Source organism: Mandrillus leucophaeus, unplaced genomic scaffold, assembly GCF_000951045.1.
Source record: "Mandrillus leucophaeus isolate KB7577 unplaced genomic scaffold, Mleu.le_1.0 Scaffold133, whole genome shotgun sequence".
NCBI lineage: Eukaryota > Metazoa > Chordata > Mammalia > Primates > Cercopithecidae > Mandrillus > Mandrillus leucophaeus.
The window spans coordinates 1824992-1851584 of record NW_012101288.1 but is presented as its reverse complement, the minus strand read 5'-3'; the positions used below and the strand labels follow the sequence as shown (position 1 = coordinate 1851584).

At 37.3% G+C, this 26593-nt stretch overlaps 1 protein-coding gene across 1 annotated transcript in view; it reads left to right on the top strand.

Moving 5' to 3' along the window:
* TAF2 (TAF2 RNA polymerase II, TATA box binding protein (TBP)-associated factor, 150kDa) overlaps positions 1-26593 on the top strand; it is a 104282-nt gene that overhangs the window by 25134 nt on the left and 52555 nt on the right. Inside the window, 12 exon segments of the mRNA XM_011973021.1 lie at positions 1951-2092; positions 3918-4149; positions 7686-7870; positions 8439-8552; positions 9806-9905; positions 13217-13302; positions 15194-15329; positions 17922-18076; positions 18757-18871; positions 19218-19327; positions 22205-22270; positions 23913-24165. Coding sequence (XP_011828411.1) covers positions 1951-2092; positions 3918-4149; positions 7686-7870; positions 8439-8552; positions 9806-9905; positions 13217-13302; positions 15194-15329; positions 17922-18076; positions 18757-18871; positions 19218-19327; positions 22205-22270; positions 23913-24165 — 1694 coding nt within the window.

Sequence of the window (26593 nt, the reverse complement as noted above, 5' to 3'; positions counted from 1 at the left end):
AGTAAGCTGAGATCGCACCCCTGCACTCAAGCCTGTGCAACAGAGTGAGACTCCGTCTAATAAAAAAAAAAACAAACACCAATGATGTCAAAATTGTAAATTAACCAGTTGAAATACACAGAATGGGTTGGAAGCCCTTTTTCTTTTTAAGGATCACTGGCTAACAGGATAATATCAGTTTAGGGCTGTGAAAAAAGCAATTTATTTCACCGTTTTTTAAAGCAAAAAACAATTTTTTTTTTTTTTGAGACGGAGTTTTGCTCTCCTCACCCAGGGTGACTGTAATGGTGCAATCTTGTCTCACTGCAACCTCCGCCTCCCAAGTTCAAGCGATTCTCCTGCCGCAGCCACTGAGTAACTGGGATTACAGGCTCCCGCCACCACGCCTGGCTAATTTTTGTATTTTTAGAGGAGACGAGGTTTTACCATGTTGGCCAGACTGGTCTCGAACTCCTCACCTCAGGTGATCCGCCCGCTTTGGCCTCCCAAAGTGCTGGGATTACAGGGGTGAGCCACTGCACCTGGCGGTGAAAAATATTTTTAAAAAATCATGTAGATAGAACCATTTGTCAAGATTTGAGAACCCGCACAATATCAAATTAGTTTAGAATTATAGCATTTTGTAGCAGGAAAGATCCTGAAAAATCTGGTTCAATTCCTTCTTTTTACAGAAGAGTAATCTGAAGTCTAATGAGAGTGAGTAACCTGCTGAACTTCACTTAGCAAATTATTGGTGGAGTTAAAGCTAAAACACAGGGTTCCTGATACTCAATCTGCAGACTTTTTAAACCTTCTTTGTGTCTTGTATAAAGTTTTAGCCACTGTAATATTGTACATTAGCTTCTGCCTTGCTTATTTAGCCTTATAAAAATCAAGATAAGGAAGTAAAAGACTTCTTGTTTTGTTTATTGCTTTCTGTTGTGGGTGCTGGGGGCGGGATAGGGTTTGTGGAGGAACTTACCCTAATTTAGGGGACAGACGTGGAAGTCGTCATTGCCTTTTTAGTGTTTGGAGATAGTGCATATGATTGTAATGCTTGGAGGGAAATTAGAATCTTATGAAAGCAATGCAGTTTACCGTGAAGAAATCAAGCGTAACAAAATACATGATAATAATGCAAATTCTCGAGTAGTGTTCCCTACTCTACCTCTCATCCTTGTACTCCCCAAAGTCACCTAGGGTTAAATTTGCAGGAGAATGTAATAGGAGAAAGAACTTGAAAAGTAAGTGTGTTAGTCCGTTTTCATGCTGCTGATAAAAGACATACCTCAGACTAGGAAGAAAAAGAGGTTTAATGAACTTACAGTTCCGCGTGGCTGGGGAGACCTCACAATCTTGGCAGAAGGCAAGTAAGAGCAAGTCATGTCTTCTGCAGATGGTGGCCAGCAAAAAGAGAGAGCGAGCTTGTGCAGGGAAACTCCCATTTTGAAAACCATCAGATCTTGTGACACTTATTCACTATCGTGAGAATAGCACGGGAAAGACTTGCCCCCGTGATTCAATTACCTCCTACCGGGTCCCTCCCATACCATGTGGGAGTTATGGGAGCTACAAGATTTGGGTGGGAACACAGAGCCAAACTGTATCAGTAAGATTGAGATTGGATTTGGAAGGTGTAAGTGTGCAGTGTGGGAGTTTTGGACTTTTTAGGCATTGTACGTTGTCAGAAATGTTGAGAGGAGGATATGGCGTAACCAAAGGTGTATTTTGGGAAAATAATACAAGCAATAGTTATAATTGATTGGAGGTAGAAATACCAATAGTAGCAGCCTGTTGAGTTAATATAGGCAGACATATGGTAAAAGTCTAAACTAGGGTAAGTAGTGTGGTTTTTCATATAAATCTCAGTCCTCAATTTCATTTCATGTTCAGCATTAAATCTTTGTCTTTATTATATAGACCACTGTACTTATTTATATATCAATGTGTGTGTATGTTTATTTGTTGCAGAGTTAAAGGTCCTGAAGATACACATCAATTTTTCTCTGGATCAGCCCAAAGGAGGTCTTCATTTTGTGGTACCCAGTGTAGAGGGAAGTATGGCAGAGAGAGGTGCTCATGTTTTCTCTTGTGGGTATCAAAATTCTACAAGGTAGATTATAGATTCTTAAATATTTCAATTAATTTTTAAATTGCATTTTTTATGTATAAGCAAGGCATACATTTGGTGTAAAACAAGAAATACTAGTTTTATTCCCTCCCAAATTCAGAGTTCTTTCAAATTACTTTGTTAGTCATTCCTCCTAAAAAAAATTTTTCTTTTTTGAGACAGTCTTGCTCTGTCACCCTTGTTGGGGTGTGCTGGGGTGCTATCTCTGCTCACTGCAACCTCTACCTCCTAGGTTCAAGTGATTCTCATGCCTCAGCCTCCCAAGTAGCTGGTATTACAGGTATTCACCACTACACCTGCCTAATTTTTTATATTTTTAGTAGAGATGGGATTTCACCATGTTGGCTAGGCTGGCCTTTAACTCCTGACCTCAAGTGATCCACCCACCTTGGCCTCCCAAAGTGCTGGGATTACAGGCATGAGCCACGGCACCCAGCCCTCCTTAATCTTACATCTCCCTTATTCTCTCCATTTTCATGTTTACTGTTCTAAAATAATCATCTCACTTGATTCCTTCTTTTTTAAAAACTTTATATTGAAGTAAAACATACATATAGAAAATTGCACAGAATGTAAACTTCGATGAATTTTCACAAGTGAACAAGCCCACATAATTTACACTTAGACACAATATTACAAGCATTACAGAGACCTCCTCTCACCTGCTTTCATTCTCTACTTCCCCACTTCACATTCTACTTCTCAACTCTGCTTATTTATTTATTTATTTATTTTTTGAAACAGGGTCTCATTCTGTTGGCCAGGCTGGAGTACAGTGGCATAATCTTGGCTCACTGCAACCCCCACCTCCTGGATTGCAGTGATTCTCCTGCCTAGCCTCCCAAGTAGCTGGGACTACAGGCATGTGCCACCACACCTGGCTAATTATTGTATTTTTAGTAGAGACGGGGTTTCCTCATGTCTTTAGTAGAGACAGCCTGTCGCACAGGCTAGAGTGCAGTGGCGCAATCTCGGCTCATACAGCCTCCACCTTCCAGGTTCAAATGATCCTCCTGCCTCAGCCTCTGGAGTAGCTGGGATTACAAGCAGATGCATCATTCCTGGCTGATTTTTGCATTTTTAGTAGAGACAGGTTTCACCATGTTGGCCAGGCTGGTTTCAAACTCCTGACCTCAGGTAATCCACCGGCCTCAGCCTCCCATAGTGCTGGGATTACAGGCGTCAGCCACTACGCCCAGCCTCTCCTCAGATTATTATAATAACTCCTCTAAACCAGGGATAATGTCTTACACACTTTTATGCCTCAATACTAAGTACCTACCCTGTCACATAACACCTTACCGGAATTGATGAAAGCTGACTATAAATTTTATATCTGGCTTTACCAGCACTCAGTTTGAATTTATACAATGCGTTACATACTTCAAAAAAGCAGTTTTATAATTTAATCAAATAAATTCTGAATATTCGTTATGTTTTATAAAACTTTTTACTGTAAGCCTTTTTTAGTTTCTAGAAATGAATGCTGCATAAAAACTGACTAATGTGCATATACAAGTTAAAATTATTTTTTAAAACATTGGAAACTAAGAATTACTTAACTCTTTTTAGGGTTTGAACTGATGGTAACACGTAATATTTTTTTTTAATGTTGCCAAATAGTATTTGGAAACAGATTTTATTTTATCAGATTTTTTTCAGGTTGTACAGTAAAAAGCTTCAGTAGCCAAATAGCTAAAGGTTTTGTTTGTTCATTTTCTAGAAATGCTAAAATAACTTGCATGTTGGGAAAGCAATGTAGGGGACACTTTGAATACATTTTCTATACTGTCAATCTTTTTTCTAGATTTTGGTTCCCTTGTGTTGATTCATACTCTGAATTGTGTACATGGAAATTAGAATTTACAGTAGATGCTGCAATGGTTGCTGTTTCTAATGGCGATTTGGTGGAGACAGTGTATACCCATGATATGAGGAAGAAAACTTTCCATTATATGCTTACCATTCCTACAGCAGCGTCAAATATCTCCTTGGCCATTGGACCATTTGAAATACTTGTAGATCCATACATGCATGAGGTAAGTCAGAGCTCTCCCCTCTTACTCTTCTCCTGGCCTTTTACTGCTTTTAAAAAGATGGATATTGACTGGGTGCAGTGGCTCACGCCTGTAATCCCAGCACTTTGGGAGGCCAAGGCATGCAGATCACGAGGTCGGGAGATCGATCCTGGCCAACACAGCAAAACCCGATCATTACTAAAAATACAAAAACTTAGCCAGGCATGGTGGTGGGCACCTGTAGTCCTAGCTACTTGGGAGGCTGAGGCAGGAGAATGGCTTGAACCCGGGAGGCGGAGCTTGCATTGAGCTAAGATTGCGCCACTGCACTCCAGCCTGGGCAACAGCCTGAGACTCTGTCTCAAAAAATAAATAAATAAATAAGTTTCCTTATCTGATATATATAATGATGTGAATTCTTGAATGAATTTCTTTTAAAATGTTGTATTTAAATTTCAGATTATTTTCCAACAGAGCCTTAGCATTTCAAAAGACCTTCAGTTATTTAGAGTATAGGTTGATTTCTGTAACTAATTCTGTTCGTTACTAATGTCATCTTTTTGTTTATCATGTTTTTGAATGTTGTGGTCCCATCTCTGGTATGTAAAATATTGTAAATTCAAAATTAAAGAGGAAGATTTATTCTCTCTTCAACCTATACAGAGGAAAATAGACAGTCAGAAACCCAGTTAGCATACTCAGGAAGACTTATAGTTTCTTCCCAGCACATATCTTATCATAATTCATTTATCAATTGACAGGCCAAATAGCAGTTTTAGGCCTCCCCAAGCATGAGACTTCTGCTGATTAGAAAATGATTTATTAGTTGTTACCTCTCTTCTTTAGTCTTCAACTTAGGTTTTTTTTTTTTTTTTTTTTTTTTAAAGAAATATATAAACATGTAATTTGACCATGTATATCTCAACAGCATTTCTTTTAGTCATGTGAATAAAAATTGAGGGCAGCAGGCTTTCAGTGAGCTCCTCAGTTTGCCTTTTATATTTTCTTTGCTGAAATTCACAGGATTTGTAAAATCATTCATGGAAAAGATTCAGGATATTTTGTGTTGATTTTGCTTATGTTGTGTTAACAATGACTCTTTTGAAAGGTTTATCCACTGATAAGATTGGCAGTGAACTTTATTGTCTTTGGTAACTTTAAAATCAATGTTTGATTAGTACCTATTTTGTATTTCAGAAGAATTTTTTTCTACTCTGAGTTATTGAATAGGAACAAGGCAAATGATAGTCAAGAATTGTTTTTCCTGACTTAGTCTTTCTCTGTGTCAAATACATGAGTTGTTACCTGCATTATCAGTAAATTTGCTGTCTTGTAGGTTTGTCTAAAAATGAGTCCTTTTTCTGATGAATAGTATTTTTTATTTGCATACACAAATAAAATTATGATTAAATATCATGATTAATACAAAGGGAATGTTAATCATGATACTGTTTTGGGCCCTGATCATTAATAATACATAGATACTTTTCTCCACTCTTATGGTAGCCTCTAATCTGTTCTTTTAAATGTTATTAGAAGAATAATTTTTATGATAAATTAAAAACTTCCCTTGCCTTTATAATTCTGCAGTAATTAGAACTCTTTAGCATGGCTTTCAAGATCTTCTGTAATTTGACCCTAATAGATGTTATAGTCAAAATAGTTTACTTAGACTTCTCTGATCGTACCTTTTTTCTTCCCATCTTTGACTCTGGGATGTTCTCTTTTCCTATACCAAAAATTCCCTATCAGACTTCTGTTGAACTCAAAAAGATTACAACGGCTTCACACTCCTGCGTGAAACCTTACATGGTTGTTCTAGTCAGTGATCTGTGTCATTGTTGATGGCACTCATTTGGCACAGTATCGGGGGAACCAGCCCCCAGTATTTCAGTGTAGGTTCTTTTCTATTTTCCCTAAGTGTCAGCTGGTCTGAGAAATAAAGAGAAAGAGTACAAAAGAGACAAATTTTACAACTGGGCCTCCGGGGATGACATCACCTATTGGTAGGTTCCATGATGCCCTATGAGCCGCAAAACCAGGAAGTTTTTATTAGGGATTTCAAAAGGGGAAGGGAGTACAAACAGGGAGTAAGTCACAAAGATGACATACTTCACAGGGCAATAAAAGATCACAAGGGTAGAAGGACAGAGCAAGATCACAAGGCCAGGGTGAAATTAGAATTACTGATGAGGTTCCATGTCCTGTTGGGCACGCATTGTCATTGATAAACATCTTAACAGGAAACAGGGTTCTAGAGCAGACAACTGGTCTGACGAGAATTTTCCAGGCTGGAATTTCCTAATCCTAGCAAGCCTGAGGGTACTGCAGGAGACTAGGGTGTATTTCATCCCTTATCATCAACCCCATAAGACAGACACTCCCAGAGTGGCCATTTAGAGGCCTCCCCCTGGGAATGCATTCCTTTCCCAGGGTTATTCCTTACTGGGGAAAGAATTCAGCGATATTTCTCTTATTTGCTTTCTGCAAGAAGAGAAATACGACTTTGTTCTGCTCGGCCCCGCAGGCAGTCAGACCTTATGGTTATCTCCCTTGTTCCCTGGAAATTGCTGTTACCCTGTTCCTTTTTAGGATACCAAGATTTCATATTGTTCAAACACACATGTTTTACAAACAATCTGTGCAGATAATGCAATCATCACAGGGTCCTGAGGCGACATACATCCTCAGCTTATGAAGATGACGGGATTAAGAGATTAAAGACAGGCATAGGAAATTCAAGAGTATTGATTGAGGAAGTGATAAATGTCCATGAAATCTTCACAGTTTATGTTCAGAGATTGCAGTAAAGACAGGCGTAAGAAATTATAAAAGTATTAATTTGGGGAACTAATAAATGTCCATGAAATCTTCACAATTTATGTTCTTCTGCCGTGGCTTCAGCCAGTCCGTCCATTCAGGGTCCCTGACTTCCCGCAACAGCACAGATCACAGTAAGAGATAGCATACAATAATTGTGTGACCAAAGTGAGATGTAACCTAATGAAAAAAACCAGAGTTACTATTTCTGTTGCAGGCGTTTTTTAATCTTCTAACTACCATTAAGTTTTTCTGCAGTTTTCGGTATGTAATTGAAATATTAGAGGGGGACTACAGTAATTATTTTTTATATGCAGATAATATGATTAACATTAACAGTTGATAAGATGGATTATTATAACATGCATTATTCACTAGATTAGATATTTATGAATAAGAAGTATGTTTATAATAAGCCTTTGAAATTTAAATCTTTCTTGTTGTGTGTACATATGAGAAAAAATTTTAATTGAATTTGGAACCAGAGTTATATTTTAGTTGGTCTAAGCGTTCCACAGCCTTATAATACACCATGAATTTAATTTTTAAGTACAATTAATATTTTATAAATGTGATCAGTAAAAGTAATCACTATTTTCACATTTTCTTTCAGCATCTTGAAATTATTAAAGAATAGATTTATGAGAACATTTATTTATAATTGAGATATTTAGGAAATTTACAATATTAAAGGTAACTGTTTCATTTAGATGATCTTCCTTGCGTCTTCTTTTCAGGTTACTCATTTTTGTTTGCCCCAACTTCTTCCATTGCTGAAACATACCACATCATACCTTCATGAAGTCTTTGAATTTTATGAAGAAATTCTTACGTGTCGATACCCATACTCCTGTTTTAAGACTGTCTTCATTGATGAGGCTTATGTTGAAGTGGCTGCTTATGCTTCCATGAGCATTTTTAGGTTGGTATCTCTTCATATTTGAAATGCCTAAATTAAGGTAATGATATGAAGAAAAGTTACTGATTTTGTGGTCAATTTTAAGGCGAGCTTTGAACTTTTTTCTCCAATTTAAATGTGATTGGCTTTGTAGAAAATTTGGTTTTTCAAATTTGTAAATGTAGAAAAACATGAAGACAAGAATTTTGAGATAACTCAAAAGGCTCATCTTCATCCAGAATTAACTAATATTAATATTTTCTCCATTTTAGTCTTGTTTTCATAAATTCTTTAAAAATTGTACAAATTATTGTATGACTAGTATGAATTTTTTTCTAGCACTATTTAAAAATGTGCTGATATTGTCAGAAATTTACTGATATCAGTGGAAAATGTTGTGTTCTTTGTTTTGAGCAAAAGTTACTAAGATGAGGAATTTTAACTAAATTTTGAAAAGATTAGAAAGCTGGGATAATTTTTTTTTCTATTTTATATCTAACTTCTATTGTTTTAAAAGTGGAATTATTTTATATTCACTGAATAAGTATTTATTTCTTGGTTATAATGAGCTTTCTTCTCTTTTAAATTCCAGCACGAATCTTTTACACAGTGCCATGATTATAGATGAGACACCTTTGACTAGAAGGTGTTTAGCCCAGTCCTTGGCCCAGCAGTTTTTTGGATGTTTCATATCTAGAATGTCTTGGTGAGTAACCTGAAAGTTCATACTACTGAGAAAAGAATCAAGTTTATTTTTCTTTTCTTTTCCTGCATTTAAGCTGACCTTTGCCCTAATTGCAGATAGCTAGTTTAAGAGACACTGTTCTAGATGTATTTAAAGAAAAATGATTGTAAGTTTCATCCTAACTTTTTGGACATGAAGTCAATATAATCACTTCTGCGGTTTATAAGGTAAGATTTTGGTAAGACGGTGTCTTAAAGAACTGAATGAATTCTGTAAATAAAAGAACATAAATGTACAGAAAACTGTTGTTAGAATTTTGATGTCAGTGTTCAAAGCAATTGGAAATAACTTAATATTTAATGTAAAAGAGTGCTCCTCTGCAGTATTAATAATTATTTAGGGGTTTGCCTACTAGTGCTCAGCTTTGTACCAGTTTGTTGAAAGAAATGAAAGGTATAAATGCTCTTTCTTTTCTTTTTTATTAACTTGAGGATGATTTAGAAGATAACAGAAAAATTAAGATTATAATTGTGAACATTCTATACTATATAGAGTATATAAATCTTGGTTTTCTTTTTTTGCTTGCTGGAGTGGAGAGGGCAGAGGCTAAACATAGATCTCTTGATTTGTAATTTTCCTAAATCCACATGTAGAAGTTTCATTAAAGAATAGTGCTTGGAACGTAGTAGGCAAAATATGGGTGGCTGGCTGGATGTATGGATGGATGGATGGGGTGGGTGGATGGATAGATGGATGAGTATACAAATGACTAAATGAGTGAGTGATGTTAATTGCCATTTTTCTAGAGAAAGCAACAAAAATGAATGAAGCAATTAAACTTTAGGTTTTAGAATGTCATTATTAATGGCATAATGCATGGGATTGGCAATAATAGCATGTGGACTTTTAGAATTCAACAGTATAGTCCTGACTATGAGCAAGTATTTCCCTAGAGGCAAAGACAGTAAGAACAGAGTTGGGCAGGAGGGAAGCAGCACTGTCAGAGTAGAGCATATACTCTAGTAATTTATACCTGAAGCAAGACTGTAAAGCAGTCTCATAATTAATGGTAAAGGCAGGTGTGAATAAGGTATAATGAATGGGCAAGCAGAACTCAGCCAGAGGAAGTTGGGGAACCTAATGATTTGTTAATAATTTTCATTTTCTTTATGAAGGCAGGGAAATACACACTACACTTATTCCATTTTCCTCTTCGACATTTTCTGAGGAGTTTTTATGATTAAAAGTAATTTGTACTTTGACTTTTTGCTTAGGTCTGATGAATGGGTGCTGAAGGGAATTTCAGGCTATATCTATGGACTTTGGATGAAAAAAACTTTTGGTGTTAATGAATACCGCCATTGGATTAAAGAGGTAATGACAGCTAGATCCCTCATCCACTTACAAGTCAGTAAGACTGTTAATGTTCTCCTGATTTCCAGGTCTCATGTCCTCCATTTTTAATGACTGTAAAATACTTCAAAATACTACTTGAAAACCCCTAATTTTTCCCAGCAAAATGGGAATCGATTTACTGAGAAAGACTAATGGTCTATTTTATCTAATCTCCATTGTCAACATTGGCCCCTAAAAACATTTTTTCCTCTATGGAAGAGAATATTTAAGTTCCTTAAACATCAGATTGGTCGTTAGGTATGTCCCAGCTCCTTATAGTAGTCATTTGTAATTGTGCTTCCTAAATTTGTTTAGCTTTGTGACCTTAATCTTTCCAAGTCTCATCTGTTTCAGGAGGGCAGTCGTAGTGTCTGCCCATGGGCAGAGATTATTAGACATTATACATGTAATGTGCATGATGCTTTGCACATATTAACTGCTTCTTATATTCTGGCTAGGCCTTGAATGCATTTATGTTGTCATTTCATGTCTTTTTTTTTTTTTTTTTTTTAAACAATTTAAAGATTTGGCCAAAAATATAACATCAGTTGTGTTTTACTTAGCACATTCTGGTCATATACGTAAACATTTTAATCATATCATGCTTAGTGTCTTCCTTCTCAGATGGAAAATTGCAGCCTTTAATATCTTTATTAAACAAACCTTATCATCTTCCCCTTATTCTCATTTTACATATTATTATCATCCAAGAGTAAACTCAAGCCAAGAAGTTAATTTTCGAATACTTTAAACATCTAGAGCTATTAAGGTATTTGTACGTCTATAACTGAAGGAGTCTCTTCTTTATTTCAGAAACTATTAAGAAGAACAGAATAACACAACACTTAAAATGTTTCAGGCACTGTTACCAATGTTTTATAAATATTAATGAACCTAATTCTCCTAACTACCTTGCTATTATTCCCATTTTATAGATGAAGAAACTGAGGCACAGAAAGAAAGGTTAAATTATGTGGTCAGAGTATACAGCTAGTAAGTAGTAGGCCCAGGATTCTAGCTTGGCTTTTAGTTTCTTCCCTATGCTGTTTGCCACTTTTCTATACTACATCTATATTATTTAAAGCAGTTATGAGTTTCCAATGTTGCAGGAAGTCAGGGACCCCGAATGGAGGGACCGACTGGAGCTGCAGTAGAGGAACATAAATTGTGAAGATTTCATTTTAATATGGACATTTATCAGTTCCCAAATAATACTTTTATAATTTCTTACACCTGTCTTTACTTCAATCTCTAAACATAAATTGTGAAGATTTCATTTTAATATGGACATTTATCAGTTCCCAAATAATACTTTTATAATTTCTTATGCCTGTCTTTACTTTAATCTGTTAATCCTGTTATCTTCATAAGCTGAGGATGTACGTCACCTCAGGACCACTGTGATAATTGTGTTAACTGTACAAATTGATTGTGAAACCTGTGTTTGAACAAAATGAAATCAGTGCACCTTGAAAAAGAACAGAATAACAGTGATTTTTTAGGGAACAAGGGAAGACAACCATGAGATCTGACTGCCTGTGGGGTCGGGCAAAAAGAGCCATATTTTTATTCTTGCAGAGAGCCTATAAACAGACATGCAAGTAGGGAAGATATCGCTAAATTCTTTTTGTAGCAAGGAATATTAATATTAATACCCTGGGAAAGGAATGCATTCCTGGGGAGGGGAGGTCTATAAACGGCCACTCTGGGAATGTCTGTCTTATGTGGTTGAGATAAGGACTGGGATATGCCCTGGTCTCCTGCAGGACCCCCAGGCTTACTAGGGTGGGGAAAAATTCTGCCCTGGTAAATTTGTGGTCAGACTGGTTCTCTGTTCTCGGACCCTGTTTTCTCTTATTTAAGATGTTTATCAAGACAATACATGCACTGCTGAGCGTAGACCCTTATCAGTAGTTCTGCTTTTGCCCTTTGCCTTGTGACCTTTGTTGGACCCTTATCAGTAGTTCTGCTTTTGCCTTTTGTGCTATTGCCTCAGAAGCATATAATCTTTGTTAGACCCTTACTAGCCTTTTGCCCTTTGACGCATGTGATCTTTGTACCTACTCCCTGTTCTTACACTCCCTCCCCTTTTAAAACCCTTAATAAAAACTTGCTGGTCTGAGACTCAGGTCGGCATCATGGTCCTACTGATATGTGATGTCACCCTCGGCGACCCAGCTGTAAAATTCTTCTCTTTATACTGTCTCTCTTTATTTCTCAGCCGGCCGACACTTATGGAAAATAGAAAGAACCTATGTTGAAATATTGAAGGCGGGTTCCCCCAATATTCCAGCACAATTGTGGTAGTGTTTTTTTTTCCACTTATGCTTTTCTTTTTTTTTGAGACAGAGTCTCACTCTGTTGCCCAGGCTGTAGTGCAGTGGCACAATCTTGGCTCACTGCAACCTCTGCGTCTGGGTTTAAGTGATTCTTCTACCTTAGCCTCCTGAGAGCTGGAATTATAGGCACCTGCCATCATGCCCGGCTAATTGTTTGTATTTTTAGTAGAGATGTGGTTTTACCATGTTGGCCAGGATGGTCTCGAACTCCTGACCTCATGATCCACTCGCCTCAGCTTCCCGAAGTGCTGGGATGGATTACAGGTGTGAGCCACTGTGCCCACCTTCACTTATGCTTTTTTTAAATTTTAATTAACCAGGCATGGTGGCATGTGCCTGTAGTCCCAGCTTCTTGGAAGGCTGAGGTGGGAGGATCACCTAAGCCAAGGTGGTTAAGGCTGCGGTAAGCCATAATCAGCTACTGAACTCCAGCCTGGGTGACAGAGTAAAAACCCTGTCTCAAAACAAAACAAAACAACCCCCTGCACCCTGCTTTTTTTTTTTCTGTTTAAAAAAAAATCCCTTTTTTTTAAAGTTCGATTTATGTCATGTTAGAGAAGACTGGAGAAGTTTAAAATGATGGATTCCTGACATAATTTATTCCCATTCCTTTTTACTCACCTGAATTCCTTGAAGCAAAATACAGAGAAGGAAAAAATAAACTTGGAGACAGCTCAGAGAGATTGAGAACAGCCATAAGAAAAAGTTGCCAGGCTGCTGTCCAGCCCTGAAGTCACAAAGTAGGGAAGTCTTTGGCTTTTGTCATTCTGCCAGCTACGTGGGCTGCTTTATTTATAAGAACATAAACTACTCTTTAAATACATTTCACTTATTTTAAGAAATTTACATCTGATTTTAGGAAATGAGAATTCAGTTTAATTCTAAAATTTGGTATGTAAAAAAATGTTACTTTACAAATTTTACTGACTCCTATTTTTATATATTTTTTAGGAGCTAGACAGAATTGTGGCATATGAACTGAAAACTGGTGGAGTTTTACTACATCCCATATTTGGTGGAGGAAAAGAGAAGGATAAGTATGTTTGTTGTTCAGAGATGATATTATAAATCTTGACTATATATGAAAATTATTTCATTTAAGAGCTAAATAGTATTTCATTGTACCTCAGAATTTAACCTTTTTCTTATTGCTGTCCTTTGCTAAAGCTTACAAACTCATAAAGCTCTTAAGGTTGGAAGTAATAAGTAAAATATAAAAATAATTTTAAAAATGTCAGATTGATTAAAGTATTTTAAGTTTTAATATGCCACATTTAAAAAAAAATTTTTTATTGTTTTTTTAAGTGAGATCTCACATTGTTACCCAGGCTGATCTCAAACTCTTGGGCTCAAGCAATCCTCCTGCCTTAACCAATATGCTACATTTTGAAGGAGATGTGTGATACCACTTGCCATAGTTTGTTTATGCTACTATAACAAAGTACCACAGACTGGGTAATAATATAAACAATAGAAATTTACTTCTTGTTCTGAAGGCTGGGAAGTTCCAGATTGAGGCACTGGGAGGATTGGTGTCTGGTGAGGGCTACTCTCTGCACCTAGTTGGCACCTAGTTGCTGCGTCCTCCAGTGGGGAAGAATGTTGTGTCCTCACAAGGTGGAAGGGATGGCAGGGCAAGAGAACACTCCCTTCAGCCTGGAGCCTTTTTATGAGGGCGCTAATCCCATTTATGAGGGTAGATCCCTGATGACTTAATCACCTTCTAAAGGCCACCCCTCTTAAAACTGTTGCATTGGGGTTTAAGTTTCAATATGAATTTTGGAGGGGGCACCATCATTCAAACAAACCATAGCACCACTCGTACACTGTGAGAGTATAGTTCAATACAGTGTTTCTGATGGGGAATTTAGTGTGGTACTAATCAGAATTGTACAATGGGTAATTTTTAGATGCAGCAATTCTTCTAGGTATGTGATCATGTAGAAATTCTTGTGGCCCAGCACGGGAACTTAGGCCTGTAACCCCAGCACTTTGGGAGGCTGGGCAGGTGGACCACCAGAGTCCAGGAATTTGACACCAGCCTGGCCAACATGGCAAAACCCCATCTCCACCAAAAAATACAAAAATTAGCCAGGCATGGTGGCGGGTGCCTGGTCCCAACTACTCCGGAGGCTGAGGCAAGAGAATCGCTTGAACCCAGGAGGCAGAGGTTGCAGTGAGCCTAGATTGTGCCACTGCACTTCGACCTGGGGACAAGAGTGAGACTTTATCTGCTCCTCCCAAAAAAGAAATTCTTCTTCTAGGCATTTATCATACAGAAATATTTGCACATGTGTAAAAAGATATTCACCATAGCATTATTTTGTCTAGTGATAATTTGTAAACAACTTAAATGTTCATGTATGTCATAAATATTTTCTAGACTATCTTTCTCTAAATGTATGATCCTTTTCATTATGTCAAAAATTTTTATTTTTACATAGTCATTGTGGTATTTATATCTTCCAGATTTTATATTTTTTCTTAGGAAAGTTTTTCCCATTCCAAAATTATAAAGAGAAATTTTTTCCTTCATTTCTTTTAGTACTTTTTTAATGGTTTTTGTTTTATATATATAATCAATCCTTAATATACCTTTGTGCATGCTTCAGTGTTGGGATATTTATTGGAATTGCGTTGATTGTATTGACGAATTTGGGGAGAATGCAAGTATTTACAGTATTGTATCTTCCCATCTAGGAGCTTGCTATTTGTTTCTTTTTATTCAGATTTTCCTTTATGTCCTTAAGTAAAACTTCATAATTTTCTTCCAGTTAAGTTTATTTTTAGATGTTTCTTAGTACTAAGGAAATTGTTTATATATTCCCATGAGGTTTTTTTGGGTATTTTCTTGATGTGGTCATGAAATTTATTGTTTATTAATAGTCAAATTTGCTGTAGTAGGTAAATGTGTTTATTTTTTTTTAGTCCAGCTTCCCATCTACACTTTTCAATAAAGCATCCACATACACTGTCCTGGGAATACTACACTATGTTTCAGTGTAAAGCCCACCTTGTGATGAGATTGATTGAAAATAGGATCAGTATGGAATTTATGCTACAGGTAAGTATTAAAGTTAAGAACTTAACAGTGGTAAATAAATATCTGTATGTGTGCAACCTGAATATGTTTCTGTAGAATAGGAGTCAGGACATCTAGATATATAGTTTTGTCTGCCCACTAAGCAACCTGTGCTTTATATTTGCATTTCCTCAGATGTAGAATGGATATCAATACCAGAACAACTTAGCACATGATTTTTATGAAGACAGAATGTAGTGGTTGGGCATGGCATCTCATGCCTATAATCCCAGCACTTTGGGAGGCTGAGGTGGGATGATTGCTTGAGGCCAGGTGTTCGAGACTAGCCTGGGCAATGTAATAAGACCCCATCTAAAAAAAATTTATATTACAAAGTCAGGCATAGTGGCATGATTCTGTAGTCCCACCTTCTTGAGAGGTGGAGGCAAGAGGATTGCTTGAGTCCAGGAGGTTGAAGCGGCAGTGAGCTATGACTGTGCCACTTCACACCAGCCTGGGCGACAGAGCGAGACTCTGTCTCAAGAGAAAAAAAAAATTAGAATTGTCGGGATGAAAGTAAAACATATCTATGCATATGAATTTGTGTTCTGCATTATATTAAGGATGAAATGCCACTTTAAACTGTTTTCAATAGAAAAATGTAAACCAATATAAAAAATGTTTATTTTTGCTATTGCTAAATGTTGCCATATATTTTAAGCAAGTTTCAGTGTAAATAGTTGTGATTTAGTAGTTGAGAGTGGAAACCAAATGTTCAGCCATTTTTTTTCATTGATAACATTCTTAGAGGCAGGTAAAAAATAATTTTTTTAAAGCATTTTAAGTTTGCTATAAAGTTCAGTTTCTTTAATCTTTCTTTCACCTTGCCTTTTTTTTGGTTTGTTTTGTTTGTTTTTTGAGATAGGATCTTACTCTGTTGCCCAGGCTGGAGTGCAGTGGTGCAGTCACGGCCCACTGCAGCCTTGATCTCCCAGGCTCAAGGGATCCTCTCATCTTTCTCAGCCTCCTGAGTTGCTGGGACTATAAGCATGCACCATCACCCCTGGATAATTTTTGTATTGTTTGTAGAGATGGGGTTTCACCATGTTGCCCAGTCTGGTTTCAAACTCCTGGGCTCAAGCTACCCACCTACCTTGGTCTGTCAAAGTGCTGGGATTACAGGTATGAGCCACCGCACCCAGCCTTTAGAATGAAGAACAGAAACATTAAATGAGAGATGGTCCATAAAGAGCCACTCAGGCTTTGGAATAGTATAAATCCTGATGAGTATCATTAACTTCTTAATTTCTAGCTTCTATGTAAACTCATAACACAATAAATTATTGGTATTATGTAGGCACCAGCCCCACAGGGTTGGTGGGTTTTTCTCTCCATGTGCAGAGACAAGAGATCATAGAAATAAAGACACAAGACCAAGAGATAAAAGACAGCTGGGCCTGAGGGACCACTGCCACCAAGACGCGGAGACCAGTAGTGGCCCCGAATGTCTGGCTGTGCTGTTATTTGTTGGATACAAAGCAAAAGGGGGCAGGGTAAAGAGTGTGAGTCATCTCCAATGATTGATAAGGTCATGTGAGTCACATGTCCACCAGACAGGGGTCCCTTCCCTGTTAGGTAGCCAAGGCGGAGAGAGGACAGCTTACATCATTATTTCTTCTGTGCTCTTTTCAGAAAAGTCAGAGACTTTAATACTTTCACTAATTTTGCTACTACTATCTAGAGGGTGGAGCCAGGTGTACGGAATGGAACATGAAAGTGAAACGGGAGCATGACTGCTGAAGCACAGCATCACAGGGAGACGGTTAGGCCTCCGGATAACTGTGGGCAGGCCTGATGGATGTCAAGGCCCTCCACAAGAGGTGGTAGAGCAGAGTCTTCTCTAAACTCCCCCGGGGAAACGGAGACTCCCTTTCCCAGTCTGCTAAGTAGCGGGTGCTTTTCCTTGGCACTGACGCCACTGCTAGACCATGGTCTGCTTGGTAGCAGGCGTCTTCCCAGACATTGGTGTTACCGCTAGATCAAGGAGCTCTCTAGTGGCCCTGTCCGGGCATGACAGAGGGCTCACATTCTTGTCTTCTGGTCACTTCTCACTGTGCCCCTTCAGTTCCTATCTCTGTATGGCCTGGTTTTTTTCTAGGTTATAATTGTAGAGCAAGGATTATTATAATATTGGAATAAAGAGTAATTGCTACAAACTAATGATTAATGATACTCATATATAATCGTATCTATGATCTATATCTAGTATAACTATTCTTATTTTATCTATTTTCTTTATTATACTGGAACAGCTCGTGCCCTTGGTCTCTTGCTTTGGCACCTGGGTGACTTGCCGCCCACAGTATTATATATTACTTACTGTAATTCTTAATGAACAGTATTATGCAGTATATCATTAACATTCAATAATGTTTATATGAAGAATGGTTTTGTATTCTGGCTGCTTACATCTTTGCATATTTCTGTTGCTGGTAGTCTTTAGAATAATCTATGTAATAGTGAAATTATTGTCTTCTATAATTGACTATAATAAAGTTATAGTGCGAAGTGAGTATTCTATATAATTGAAAAGAATCTGTTATATGAACTTACTAAATGATTTTATCCTTACAGGTTTTCAATAAACTACTAAGTCTGGCTAGTACTGCTTCATCTCAGAAGTTCCAGTCACATATGTGGAGTCAGATGTTGGTTTCCACATCTGGGTTTTTGAAATCCATTTCAAATGTCTCTGGCAAAGATATTCAGCCGTTAATAAAGCAGTGGGTGTATCCTTTTCAATAGCAGTTCAACAAAGTGGGGAAGGGAATAAGGTATATGTGCAAGGGGAAGATGGAAGGAGAGGTTTGAGGGGGACTAAAGGAAGTATGAACTGTTTATATTTCTAAACAGTGGTAGAAATAATGATGAACTGTGGATTGTTTCATCTGAGATTCCTACTAGACATTAAGGTCCACACACGTATGTTTATATTTGTAAAGTTTGGCATATTTTAAAGTATTTTCTAGTGAGTAAAGAATATGTGAGTAAAAAAACTGGTTTGATGGTGGGATAGGTAAGTAATCTGCCAGAGAGGCCTGTAGAATTACTTGTGAGGTGCAGTAGTTTGGTGACTTGTGTATGTAGTTAGGGGTTGGCACAATTGGAGTGGTATCTTGGAATTTTGCAATTTTTGCATTTTTCACTTTATTATATTAATAACCTTGTATAGTGGTTCTGCTGCTTTCAAAACACAAATTTGTCAGTGTTTCAGAAATTTTATTTAAATCTGGGAAAGCATTTTTCACAAGTACTTTGAATACTTTGCGACCTGATTTACAGCAGAGTATGCTCTCAAACTTTGAACTGGTGGGAATGCACTTGAAAATTACTAATACCAAGATGGATAATTTATTTTGTTTAGTACATATTCACTTTTGTATGTAAAATTTCCTTTACAATTCTTCAGAGATCAGAGTGGAGTGGTAAAATTTTATGGAAGTTTTGCATTTAATAGAAAACGAAATGTCTTGGAATTGGAAATAAAACAGGACTATACATCTCCTGGAACTCAGAAATATGTGGTAAGTGTTTTTCCAAAATGGCCTTTGTACTGCTATCTCCTCAGTTTCAATAGAAGAGGGACTTAGGGATGGGTTACTACTTAGAAATTAATGAGATGTTGTTTGCAGAGGATAATTTGTGAAAATATTGGCTTTGTCAAAGAAGGGAAGTGGAGGTACAGAGATATCAGGAGACTCAGAATCTTCCAGTTGCCCTCTTTGGCACCAATTGCCTATCTAGGTTTCCAGATACTCATTTTGTGTAATATCATTTTATATCTTGATTTATATTTCTCTGTACACATAAGCATACATATTGGTATTTTTAAAATCACATCTCTGAACAGTGTGTTGTTTTTTTAAAAAGGGACCACTTAAAGTGACAGTGCAGGAGTTAGATGGATCCTTCAATCATACGCTGCAAATTGAAGAAAACAGCCTTAAACACGATATACCCTGCCATTCCAAAAGTAGAAGGTAGGCATTACATAATAACTATAAATTGAAGGGTAAACTACAAATCTCACAGACTAAAATGCCAAAATAAAAATTCTGTTGTTTACCTAATTTTTAAAAATTATACTTTAAGTTGTGGGATACATGTACAGAACGTGCAGGTTTGTTTCACAGGTATACACGTGCCATGGTGGTTTGCTGCACCCATCAACCCGTCATCTGCATTAGGTATATCTCCTAATGCTATTCCTCCCCTAGACCCCGACCGCCCAACAGGCCCTGGTGTATGATGTTCCGCTGCCTGTGTCCTTGTGTTCTCATTGTTCAACTCCCACTTATGAGTGAGAACATGTGGTGTTTGGTTTTCTGTTCCTGTGTTAGTTTGCTGAGAATGATGGTTTCCAGCTTCATCCATGTCCCTGCAAAGGACATGAACTCTTTCTTTTTTATGGCTGCATAGTATTCTATGGTATATATGTGCCACGTTTTCTTTATCCAGTTTATCATTGATGGACATTTGGGTTGGTTCCCAGTCTTTGCTATTGTGAACAGTGCTGCGATAAACATGTGTCCATGTGTCTTTATAGGAGAATGATTTATAATCCTTTGGGTAATACCCAGTAATGGGATTTCTGGGTCAAATGGTATTTCTGGTTCTAGATCCTTGAGGAATTGCCACACTGTCTTCCACAATAGAACTAATTTACACTTCCACCAACAGTGTAAAAGCTTTCCTATTTCTCCACATCCTCTCTAGCATCTGCTGTTTCCTGACTTTTTAATGATGGCCATTCTAACTGGCGTGAGATGGTATCTCATTATGGTTTTGATTTGCGTTTCTCTAATGACCAGTGATGATGAGCTTTTTTTCATGTTTGCTGTCGCATAAATGTCTTCTTTTGAAAAGTGTCTGTTCATATCCTTAACCCACTTTTGATGGGGTTGGTTTTTTTCTTGTAAGTTTGTTTAAGTTCCTTGTAGATTCTGGATATTAGCCCTTTGTCAGATGGATAGATTGCAAAAATTTTCTCCCATTCTGTAGGTTGCCTGTTCACTCTAATGGTAGCTTCTTTACCTGTGCAGAAGCTCTTTAGTTTCATTAGATCCCATTTGTCAATTTTGACTTTTGTTGCCAATACTTTTGGTGTTTTAGTCATAAAGCCTTTGCCCATGCCTATGTCCTGAATGGTATTACCTAGGTTTTCTTCTGGGGTTTTTGTGGTTTTAGGTATACCTAATTTTTTTAGACAGAGTCTTGCTCTGCCGCCCAGGCTGGAGTGCAGTGGCGTGATCTCAGCTCATTGCAATCTCCGCCTCCTGGTTCAAGCAATTCTCCTGCATCAGCCTCCTGAGTAGCAGGGATTACAGGCACCTGCCACCACCCCCTGCTACTTTTTGTATTTTTAGTAGTGACGGGGTTTCATCATGTTAACCAAGCTGGTCTTGAACTCCTGACCTCAGATGATCCGCCCACCTCGGCCTCCCAAAGTGCTGGGATTACGGGCATGAGCCACCATGCCCAGCCTATGTATACCTACTTTTTTAGGTAGAGAACATGCTATCAGATATCTTTTTTTCCTCATTTTACTTTCAGTTAGTATTACCAAACATTCTTTGTTTGCTTGCCTTCTTGATGACATTTTTATCTTTAGAATTAAATAACAATTTTTTAACATTTAGCTTTAAGAATCCTCATTTTGTTGGAAGGTAGAGGCTGAGGGGTGAGAATGGAAGTTCGAGTTTTTGGTACTAGAAAAAAATTCAAGACAAATAGGTTCATTCTTACTAGTCTTGTTGGATCAATACCTACAGGAAATATTAGAAAAAATGGTGATTGAAGGGAAAGAGCTCAATATGTCATGAAAAGCCTCTGCATCTTGCTGTGTCTTTTTTGCCTTTTTCTCTATATTATCATGCCCCTTCAGAATCTTCTCGATGTATTTCAAAGGCAAATTCCCACTTTTCTTTAATATATTTTTCAGTTACCACTTATTTGGCACAACAATTAGTATGCACTCTGAATAGTGAGAGATGAGAACATGTCTGTGCTTTGCTGGAGAAATACGAACTTTCGGGAACAGAAGTGTTATACTCGTGACTGTTTAGTTCACTCAGATAGATGAGAGTGTCTGTTGACTTTGAAGTCCTTTAAAGAACTTGATTCTGAAATCTTACAGTCATTCCTACTCTGAGAAAATTCTTTCTTAAATCAGAGTGAGTTACTTATTTCTTTTTGTCCTATCCGCCTTGGAAATTGGTAACATTTGATTGCTATTCTCAGGTTTTTTTCTCTGTAATAACAGAATGTCATTTGAGTATTCTCTGGTATGAGGAACACAGGAAAACTTTTCTCCGTGCCTGTTTTTATTTGCCCTTCCCCAGTTAACATAAAAACAGTTGCTTTTGTTTTTGCTTATCTTGAATCTTGTGCATATTAATTGGTTCTACATATGATCAGTACTCTTACGATACTTTATTAGTTAATTCATGTAGGACAGAACTTTGCATATATGCAGCAGACAACTCAGAATTATTCATTTCCCATTTCAAGCCTGATCCTTTTTCTATTTAAGAGTTTTCTTTACTGATATATCCCCTTTTCTATACAAAATTGCAGCTACCAGTTCTTGAAATATATGTTTTAGGTTGACATTTTATTATATATTTATGCTTCCTGTTAACATTTGATCAGGAAAATAATTTGATATTTACTTGATTCCCACCAGCTTTTAAATAAACAGTTTGTTCTATTTAAATTTTATTACATTTGATAGCCATTTTTCCTAAGGATAGCTTTCAATGTTGTGTGAAATCCTTTATTTGCACTTCAGTTGCTGTTAATCTCCATTCAGAATCAGAAATCTCACAGTTTTCTAACCTACTTTTTCTTAAATGTAGGAATAAAAAGAAAAAAATCCCACTGATGAATGGGGAGGAAGTTGACATGGATCTTTCTGCAATGGAGTAAGTTAGTTAACTTAAATATAAGGTTATAATTTTTCTGCATTCTCATTTGTCCACTTCCTTATGCATATGTAAACGCATGTAACTGTCCTCCAGATGAGTGCTTTAAAATGTTTTTAATAGAAACCCTATGTTAAAACAGTTTATGTAAAATCATAACTAATCAAAGAGATAAAAGTAAGTCTGCAGAGCCTAGGTGAAATTAAGAGGACATGCATTATGGTTGAGGGGTGGGCACAACTTTGACTAGGCAGCTTTCTTGTTGTCTCTTGGTGGCCTCTAGAGCAGTGCTCAAACTATAACGTGCATGCGAATCAGTTGGGGACCTTCCCAAAATGCAGTTTCTGATCCAGTACTACACTAGTGAGGCCTGATAGTTTGCATTACTTGTGAGCTCCCTGGTGATATTGATTCTTTGTCCTTAGAACAAAGGTCTGGGGTGCCTTAAGTCTCCCTGTGCTTGCGAAACAATTTAAAAACCACTGTTCTAAACTTTATGTGGTAATATTTATTGATTGACAGTGTTTTATTTTTAAATATGATACAGCTCAGACTTTCTGATTTTGCCCATTCTGTACCTGTATATTTTTTATAAAACCTCTGTAGTTATTTACTAACTTGATTGCCAGATTATCACTACTGTTTATATACAGATTATGTTCATTTGCCCTTCAAGATCAGTGTTAATTTTTTTTTTTTTTTTTGAGGCAGAGTCTTGCTTGATTGCCCAGGCTGGAGTGCAGTGACACCATCTTGGCTCACTGCATGCCTGGCTGCTTGCCACCATGCCTGGCTAATTTTTGTATTGTTAGTAGATTTGGGGTTTTGCCACGTTGGCCAGGTTAGCCTTGAACTCCTGACCTCAAATGATCCACCAGCCTCGACCTCCCAAAGTGCTGGGATTACAGGCATGAGCCACTGCACCCAACTGAGATCGGTGTTAATTTGATTTTTTCATAGTAAGTACTTTGCCTGTAGTAAGCACGCAATATTTGCTGAATTTGAATTAATATTACAGATGGTGTTTTTTTTTTTGAGACGGAGTCTCGCTGTGTCGCCCAGGCTGGAGTGCAGTGGCGCGATCTCGGCTCACTGCAAGCTACAGGTGGTGTTTTTTTCATGAAAGTGTTGACATAGACTAGATGTTTTAAACAGTGTTACTTTCAGAAATACATGAAAATAAATTTGTGATATGCCTCCAAATCAGATTTCAGAACTTGCTGTTTGAAAAAGGCAATCATGAGTCTAGTATTTTTAAAAGTTTTAAGTCAGCTGAACAAGAAATTCGTCTCATTCTTTTTTTCGCCTCATATAATTACAAATCAAAATCACCAAAATAATTTCAGATGGGAAGTAAGAGATTCAGTATCCTTTGTAAAAGACAATTAATATTTTCTTATTTTTGAATGTCCTTTTAACAAGATGGATATGGATCAGACATTGTGAGAAAGTTGATATATGTTAAACATTATGAGGAATTTGTCAGTGCAGTTTTAAAAAATGAATACAGTAAAACTCCAGGCAGTCTTGAATACTACATCTAAAAGGGAACCTGGTTAATAAATGCTTTGTATTTATTTTCTAAATATGTAGATTATAAGTTTAAAAATTAAATTAAAAATAAAATTATATTTTCTTTCAGTGCCGATTCCCCTTTGCTGTGGATAAGGATAGACCCAGACATGTCAGTATTGAGAAAGGTAGAATTTGAGCAAGCTGATTTTATGTGGCAGTATCAGCTCCGGTATGAGAGAGATGTTGTTGCACAGCAGGAATCCATTTTGGCTTTGGAAAAATTCCCTACTCCAGCATCTCGGCTTGCACTCACTGATATATTAGAACAAGAGCAGTGTTTCTACAGAGTAAGAATGTCAGCTTGCTTCTGTCTTGCAAAGGTGAGATTATATATAGCATAAAGGAAATAAAGATGACGATTGTATATATTCTTTATATCTCTGAAAATAAACTAAAATTCACCTAGTCTTTAAATTTACTTGGTAGCTGATTCTTTGAAAGCTTTTGCCAAATGCTTTTAAATTAATAGGACTATTTTGAAAGAAACATGTTTTGACCTGAAAACAGATATGCAGAATAATTTTATAATTGTCAAAATGAAAAGTTAGAGATTTTAAAAATCAAAGAGAATTTTCACCATTTTGTTGAATTGTCAACCACGTGTTTAAAGTGAAGAATATATTTGGTGAGCAATTTCTTGGTTTGAGTGATGTTTTACATTAAAGTACATGAAATCTCTGTGTGCGTGTATGTGTGTGTGTGTGTGTGTGTGTGTATTTTGTTTTTTTAAATAAAGACAAGATCTCACAATGTTGCCCAGGATGGTCTCAAACTCTTGGGCTTGAGTGATACTTCTGCCTCAGCCCCCGACACAGCTGGGATTACAGGCATGTGCTGCCATGTTCCACTGTGTTCAATTGATTGATTAATCTTAATTATCCCACTGTAATATTCACATTGATTTGAGTTTATAAATTGGCATTAGTGATAAGTAACTTAAAATGGTAGACTCTATAATATTCTAGAAAAGTTAATTAAGAAAACTAAATATGTTTCTTTAGATGCAAATTATCTGAAGGTAGAACAAATGGAAACCAGAAAAATGCAGACAAAATTTTGGCCAGGAATAATGTTTTCCAGGTATTTTTTAAAAACTTGATAGTAGGGCCGGATGTGGTGGCTCAAGCCTGTAATCCTAGCACTTTGGGAGGCCGAGACGGGCGGATCACGAGGTCAGGAGTTCGAGACCATCCTGGCTAACATGGTGAAACCCCGTCTCTACTAAAAAATACAAAAAGCTAGCCGGGCAAGGTGGCTGGCGCCTGTAGTCCCAGCTACTCGGGAGGCTGAGGCAGGAGAATGGCGTAAACCCAGGAGGTGGAGCTTACAGTGAACTGAGATCCGGCCACTGCATTCCAGCCTGGGTGACAGGGCGAGACTCTGTCTCAAAAAAAAAAAAAAACAAAACAAAACTTGATAGTAGGTTCATTTTCCATTTAGTGATTCTTGCCTTCCTCACTGTTAAATCCATTTGTCCTATATTTCAACAAGTTTATAATGGTTTTGATTTCTTTTTAATGATAATAAGTGAGTAGTTTAATTCCTATGTTCTCAGATATGTGAGAGAAAGCAGTGATTTTCTTTGATAAAACCATCTGCAGAGAATATAATTTCATTGTTTCTATTAAAATCTTTGTGATCCCTGTATGCTAAAATCTTAGCAGGTCTATAAAATTGTAGAATATGTTGTTTAATCATAATTTCATTTTTTTCAGGCATGATTTTTATATACCCTAAAAATATCAATAGCAAGACATAGGGTAAAGCAAGATACGCTTTTGTAAAGCGTGCTTGCAGGCTTAAATAGTAGCACTGCATTTGGCTTCTTGTTCAGTTAGGGTAGATTGAAAAACCTTATTTAAAATTCATGATGATGTTTCTGTCTGATGAGGTTAAAATATTAGAATTATGTCTGTCTAAATGAATAAAGACAGACTATTCAAAATATGAGTCTTTTGCATACGTATTTTTCTAAAACGTAATACAGCCATTTACAAATTAACTTGTAGAAAATAATTATAAGTACACATAAGAATTATTTTGACCGAGTGCAGTGGCTCACGCCTATAATTCTAACACTTTGGGAGTCCGAGGCAAGTGGATCACTTGAGGTCAATAGTTCAAAACCAGCCTGGCCAACATGGTGAAACCCCATCTCTATCAAAAATACAAAAATTAGCCAGGTGTGGTTGTGTGCACCTGTCGTCCCAGCTACTCAGGAGGCTGAGGAAGGAGAATCTCTGGAGCCCAGGAAAGCCCGGGACACAGCGGTTGCAGTGAGCCATGATCGTACCACTGCGCTTTAGCCTGAGCGATAGAACAAGACTCCATCTCAAAAAAAAGGAAAAATAATTTTTTTTTTTTTGGAGATGGAGTCTGTCACCCAGGGTGGAGTGTGATGGTGCCATCTTGACTCACTGCGACCTCCCCCTCCTGAATGAAGCAGTTCTCCCACATCAGCCTCCCAAGTAGCTGGGATTACAGGCACCCGCCATCAAGCCCAGCTAATTTTTTTTGTATTTTTGTAGAGACGGGGTTTCACCATGTTGGCCAGGCTGGTCTTGAACTCCTGACCTCAGGTGATTCACCCTCTTCGGCCTCCCAAAGTGCTGGGATTACAGGTGTGAGCCACCATGCCCGGCTGGAAAAAGAATTTTTTTGCCGGGTGAGTTTGTATAGTTTCTTGGAAATGGTGATAAAATGCTAAATTGTTATAAATTTCTGAGAAGTAAGTTGTTGAAAAACCAA